The sequence below is a fragment of the Chiloscyllium plagiosum genome, chromosome 9 (assembly GCF_004010195.1).
Source record: "Chiloscyllium plagiosum isolate BGI_BamShark_2017 chromosome 9, ASM401019v2, whole genome shotgun sequence".
In the NCBI taxonomy this organism is placed as follows: Eukaryota; Metazoa; Chordata; class Chondrichthyes; order Orectolobiformes; family Hemiscylliidae; genus Chiloscyllium; species Chiloscyllium plagiosum.
Genome location: NC_057718.1, coordinates 63458778 through 63465274, shown reverse-complemented (window position 1 = coordinate 63465274; position 6497 = coordinate 63458778). Strand labels below are relative to the sequence as shown.

General features: G+C 37.6%; 1 protein-coding gene across 7 annotated transcripts in view; it reads left to right on the top strand.

The window, feature by feature from the left end:
* The window catches only part of pde10a (phosphodiesterase 10A), a 481692-nt gene extending 475598 nt beyond the window's left edge, over positions 1 to 6094 (top strand). For 6 of the 7 annotated variants that reach the window (XM_043696099.1, XM_043696101.1, XM_043696100.1 and 3 more), the window contains exon 22: positions 3225 to 6094. In XM_043696099.1, coding sequence (XP_043552034.1) covers positions 3225 to 3318 — 94 coding nt within the window. In that variant the 3' untranslated portion in view covers positions 3319 to 6094. The remainder of the gene's footprint in view (positions 1 to 3224) is intronic. The other variant, XM_043696103.1, reaches the window with a different exon arrangement.
* The last annotated feature ends 403 nt before the right edge of the window (positions 6095 to 6497 follow it).

Below are 6497 nucleotides of genomic sequence, written 5' to 3'. Positions count from 1 at the left end.
GGACTGGACACCAACAATAAGACTGCTGCTGCCTTTGTGGGGTAAGTCTTCAATATAGCACACACACACACACACACACACACACACACACACTTTTTACTGCAACTTTTTGACAGGTTCCACCTCTGCCCTGTACAGGACAATGTTGGTCAGATTATCTGGGGAAGGGGGGGGTAGAGTACACCCCACTGTAGAACTCCAAGGAAAGTGTGGGCAGAGAGAGAGGGCGGGAGGTCAGTCATTTGGAGACGGTGCCTGTTTAATCACTGATCACTGTTGGAAACATGTCTTTGATGTAATGTTTCTATCAGGACCTCGAGATCTCCTTCGGATAATCCAATTTTCAGATAATTGGTGTTCGGATAATCGAAGTTCCTCTGTACTCCCTATATTTCATCAAATTATAATTATACATCCTCAGTCTTTATCTCCAGCAGTATCTTTCTAATAAAGCAAGAGTCTGAGAGCCAAGATACCTTTTACCTTGGTCAAGTATCCCATCATGCAGCATTGATCTTACTACTTCCACAAGGTTAGACCCATCCTGTTTGAACAGGTCTTTTCTAACCAAAAGACATTCCAATTGTCCAAAAACCTGAATCCTTGAAAATACACCAGGTCTTCAGCCATTGATTTATTTCTCTTAACCTATTGTTGCTTCCCTTATTTGAGTTTGGCATTGGGAGTAAACCAGAAATGACTATTTTGAAGGTTCTAGTTTTTAATCTACTTTACCTTTTAAATTCACTCTGTACTACTTTAATCTTTCCCCTAAAAATGTCATTCCTACCGATGTATACAATGATTTCTAGCTTCTCAATCTCACCTTTTAATGTTGTGCTTGAAATGTTTGAGGAGAAGCTTGAGCTCGTTAAGCTTCTCTGTCCTTAAGCAACATCAAAGAACAAAGATGATAGCTGCACTGTGCTTATCCTTATCTTGAATTATTGTAAAGTGCAGAATGTAAACAAAGTTGTTTATGTCACTTTATAAGTAAAGGCTGACTGTTCAGCTCGAGAGCTCAACACAAGGCCCTGAAGATATTACCTATCCTTAATCCTAGTGCCAGAGTCTTATGAGGAGATGTTGAGTCGCTTGGGAATTTAGAACACTGAGCTAGACAGATTTTTAAGTAGTAGGGGAATCAAGGATTAAGAAGGCAATGCAGCAAAGTGGAAATTGGGGATTATCAGATTAGCTACGATCTCATTGAATGGTAAAGCAGACTCAATGGGCTAAAGGCCCTACTCCTGCTCCTGCATTTTATAGTATTATGTTAAGCTGCTGTTACGTGATGCAAATGCGAGATTGATTTAACATTTTGCCATACAACAAGAAATATGCCCATTGACTGAGAACTGCTGACCAACAAAGCTTGCTGTCTGGTCATTTAACTGCATATATAGACATAGTAAAGTGAGACAAGACATGAATGGTGCGAGTATGCAAATAGGTGCTAAATGTGAGAGTGCAAAGAGATCAAGGGAAGCTGCCTTGAAATGCAGCCTGGTCAATCCAAGTTGGGTGCTTGTTGCTGCATGTAAACTATCCTTATGGCGGCTGTTTAGAGCTGGTTGCTGATTCATCTTGCAATGCAAGTCTGTCCTTTCTCAGCAGCCTGCAAGTGTGCTTGAGAGGGGCCAGGATAGTCAACGAGTGGTTGGCAATATTCTGATGCCAATATCTGTGGATGAAGGGTGCACACAAATCATGTCCTGACGCTCTGTTCGTTCCTGACCAACACAGAGGCTTCTTGCAGCCAATGGCAAGCGGAAGTCACCAGGCCCCCCACTCTGACTTTCATGTTGATAATTCTCAACTTCTGTTTATTTGGCTTGGTTGATAAGACATGAAACTTAATATTAGTGAGGCAAGTTGTGGAATTAATAAGGTGTTCAGCAACTATAAACCTTCTCAATTGGCAACTGGTGCTGCCCAGTAAGAAATTCGCCTAGCCACTCATCAAAAGCGTTAAAACATTGAAGCGAGGTACTCCTGGCATTAAGATATGCCTCTTGTTCAATTCTGCATATATCTTGTCATAACCCACATTGCTCATACCGTACAAGTTTCTGCACATTGTATCTGAAACCCTCTGTCCCAGCCCATTAAAATTTTGTGCTTCAATTAAATCACCTCACATTCTTTGTTAAGGTAGAGAATACAATCAATGATAATGGGGCGGGACAGTGGCTCAATGGTTAGCACCACTGCCTTACAGCACCAGGGTCCTAGGTTCAATTCCAGCCTCTGGCGATTGTGTGGATTTTGCATATTCTCCCCAGTTTGCACAGGTTTCCTCCCACAATCCAAAGATGTGCAGGTCAGGTGAATTGGCCATGCTAAATTGTCCATAGTGTTAGGTGCATTAGTCAGAGAGAAATGGGTCAGTGTGGACTGGTTGGGCCGAAGGGCCTGTTTCCACACTGTAAGGAACCTAATCTCATTATAGGTTGTCTAGAGAAAACATGAAGAAATATATTTGTAGTGGTGGGAGAGTGAGTAATCAGAGAATACTAACTTAAGGATATTGGCAAAAGAACTGGAGTTGACTTAAGAAGAAGGTCTCTTAAGCAATGACATGTTATGTTTTGTAATGAAGGGTAACATGACCAGATTCATTCAAGGGAAATTAGACAGTGCTTTTAAGGGAGGCAAATTTAGGGTTGTGACGAAATGGTCAAGGATTGGGATTAATTGGGTAGCTCTTTTAAAGATTTAGCACGATCAGACTTATGACCTTCAGTGATGTAACATGTTCTATGTTGCTAGGGTTAGTGAGTATTTTGATTCTGTAAAATATTGATGGAAGAGCTTCTGAATCTAAAATCAGCAACTAAAGGTAGCTTCCATCCACATTACATTTGACTTCATCATGTGGAATTAATTTCAGTAGTCTTGGTCTGGTTTTAATTGAAATAATCCCACAAAATTTAATTAAACTGACCTGGAGAAGCCACAGGGATGTGCAAATCAGGAAATAGCAAAATCGTCTTGGTGCTTTAAGTTTTGTGTTGTTAACAGTTTGTGACTTCTTATTGTGTAACTCTATCCCATTTTATCCCCCATGGATATAATTTCATATCTGTCCTTTATCCCATTATAGGGGAAACAGGAAGAGCTAATTTCTAGAAACCACCATTTTGTATTTAGAAAAATAAATGATTTTGAAATGTTGAATGGAAGATGGCATTTTAATATTCCTGTGCATTTCTGCTTTTCAGGGAAAACCTTGCTCAATGGGAGAAGATAGCACAAGCAAGTCAAACCTCACGAGATCAGGGCCAGGCTGCTTCCTCAAACAACGCTTCTATATAAATTGAGAATTGATGGAATTGGTGCTCTATGTTGAATGCTCCACTCTTAAGTGTTTGATACTGAATTGGGAAGAGACCTGTTACTGTAGGTAATACAATGGCATTACCTCATGAGTTCCTGACAAACATGGCTCCCACTCTAGCTAACAATACAAGTCATTTGGAGGAACAGTTTTTAAAAGCATCAGATCTAGCTGCCTTAGCAATTCTGTTGTGTTTGAAAATGACTGTTTTTTCAAAGACAGCATTTGCTCTTTCTTGTATGCTGTATTGCTGTGGCCTTAATATTTACTCTGAGACAGGCAGGTACTTTCCATGTTATTTTACACTTGTGTAGCACCTTCAAATGTTCTGTCTGGGTGTGATATTATTTTCATCAAAGTTTACATATTAGTATGAATGCTACAAGAAGATAGAATTAGACTGCATTATAGTAGTTGTGGTCTGACAGTAACAGATATTGTTGAAATACTAAATACTTGAACCAATGACCGCATGCATCACTGATGCCAGTTGCAAAAAATACTAACATTTCACAGCCATTCCCAGGTAATCGCTACTTTTAAGGGAATGGCAAAATATCTGAAGAAATTCATAGCCGCATCCCTGTTGGGGATGTAAATAAGGCACATTATGGATTACAAAACTACTTTGAAAAGCCAGGTGAAGCAGTGCATTTCACCAGCCCTAAAATACACTGGTTAAGGCACTTAGTTTTCCATCATGAACTGGAGCAGTAGTTGTGATGAACAACAATAGAGTGAGTCTGGATGTAAAAAAGATCTGAACTTGAGTTTGGTAAATAATTTACGAAAAAAAATACTAGTGATCATTTGCTATATATCTGAACAGATATTTATTGGTTTATTTGTCTCCAAGAATGTAATGATGGCAAGAAAGAACAAAACAATAATAATGCAGTAAAGAATTCTCTAAGATCTACTTGTCTGCATTGGTGATACGGACTACAAATTTGTTAAAATCTTTTCCCCCTCTTTGTTCTTCAATGGGTGAGGCAATCCAGAGATGGAAGTAGAAATTTGCCATTTTAGTCACTGAATGCCATTCTTGAGTTATATGGGGTGTCTCAGTATAGGAAGCACCAAATGATTTGCATAGATGCTCTACAGTCAACACTCCACCAGTTAATTATACCACCACAATTATTTTTGTAGCTAAAGTAGTTGTGTTATTGAATCCCAACCAGAAGATCCAATATCTGAGTATGTTTCATCTGACCCTAGACTTAAGAAACCTACTAAAGCAAGAAGAGGCAAGTGTGAAACCATCTGACTGTCACACGAGAAGTGAACTTCCTGTTAATAGATCAAAAGTTAGTGTCAGTGTGATAGTGCCTGCACAGGAGACTTCCTCCAGAAGTGTCTGACTTTTATGTATTCATCATTCACTTACCTGAGTATCATGGGGCACTTATAAATGACAAGACAACAGCACCTACAAATAACTACTGAAATTGAGTATTAAGTTTGTGCAGTTAAAATATAAAAGTACAATTTATGTTCACTAGTTGATTAGATGAACCTATTGGAGTAAACCAGAAGTACACACTCCCTAAGACTTTATGGCCCTATGATGTCTAACACTCCTGAATGATGCTAACAAACTTTGCAAAAGAAATATTGGCAATATGGTCTGGAGAGAGATTTGCACCCTTCCTCATCTTCTGATAATTAGAAAAGAGAAACATTGAAACTAATTCACACATTACATAGACCGTTAGGACAATCCTTGCATAAACAACTTGCGATTATTTGTATCGACACATTGATCATTTCATCAATGATATGATATGGAAATATACCTGCGAAATGAAGGAAATCTTTCAGATTGCATTGAATCATCTGAACTTCATTTGCATCCCTTATAACCATTGTGGAAAACCATACCATTGAGCTGTAAGATATGTAATGGACCTTTGAAAATACTTCTAATATTATAGTATATTGCACTAGTCTATTCAAGATTCGATCAATACTAGCTTTAGTCTCTTCTGGAAGTTGTAGAGGATTTTTTTTATACTTTCCGTGTGCTTATTATAATGGAATGCTTTGTGTGCATGTAATATGTACAAACAAACTGGAACTTTGTAGCATATTAGCAATTATGCCTGCTGCCTAAGCAGCTTCAACATCACATGTAAATACAAGAAACTGCTGACCATCCACTTAAGTTTTATTTTGAAATGTCATGTTTCAGTGTAACAAATGTTAATATTTAGGCAACTGTACTGTAAGTGATTTTGGTTATGTATATTTACAATGTAACAAGATGTTACTGTAAATTAATTTTTACACTGAATATAGTACATTTGATTTTTAAAAAGTCCAAAATTTTGGATGGGCTTTTCTATTACTAGAGAAGTAATTCCAGTGTAGATACATGTCAAGTAGTTATGGGATATCGTCTGTAAGAGGAAAAATATGAAAAAGACTGCAAGTGCAATAATTTTGAGGTGTCTTAATTTTTGTTTATAAATTATAAATATTGTATATCTTCCGTAAGTTTTTCATCTATTCATTTGCAGTCTTTGTATGAAAAATATTATGCTCATGTTTGTACTATGGAGCATTTAAAACCATTTATTATATCTTTATTTATAAATAAATGCTCAAACTACCTAACTACAATAAGGCAATACCAGAATTTCCAGTAACCGTATAATTGCTGACTAGTGTCAAGTATAATAGTGCCCTAAGTTTCCCATAAAGAAAACCTCATGCAGTTCAAAATCAGTCTAACGCACAAATGCATTTTGAACTCTCTAAGACCTTTGCATTTATGAGCTGACGTGGCAGATTATTTTAAATATGGTTTCTGTTGTAAATCAGTGTTTAATTAATTTTAGTTAATATTCTTTGATCATTACTAGTTTAACTTCCCTTAATGGTGACCACTTAGCATTATAAACAATTCCATGAAATCTACTTAACCTTCAATAGTTTAGGATTTGCATCTGATATTATTCTTAAACAAGAGGACTGTTTTTCAGACGAGAGGCCTGTGACCAGCAGTGTGCCACAAGGATCAGTGCTGGGTCCACTGCTTTTTGTCATTTAATAAATCATTTTGAATGTGATTGTAGGAGGTATGGCTTAGTAAGTTTGCAGATGACACCAGAATTGGTGGTGTAGTGGACAGGGAACAAGGTTACCTCAGCGT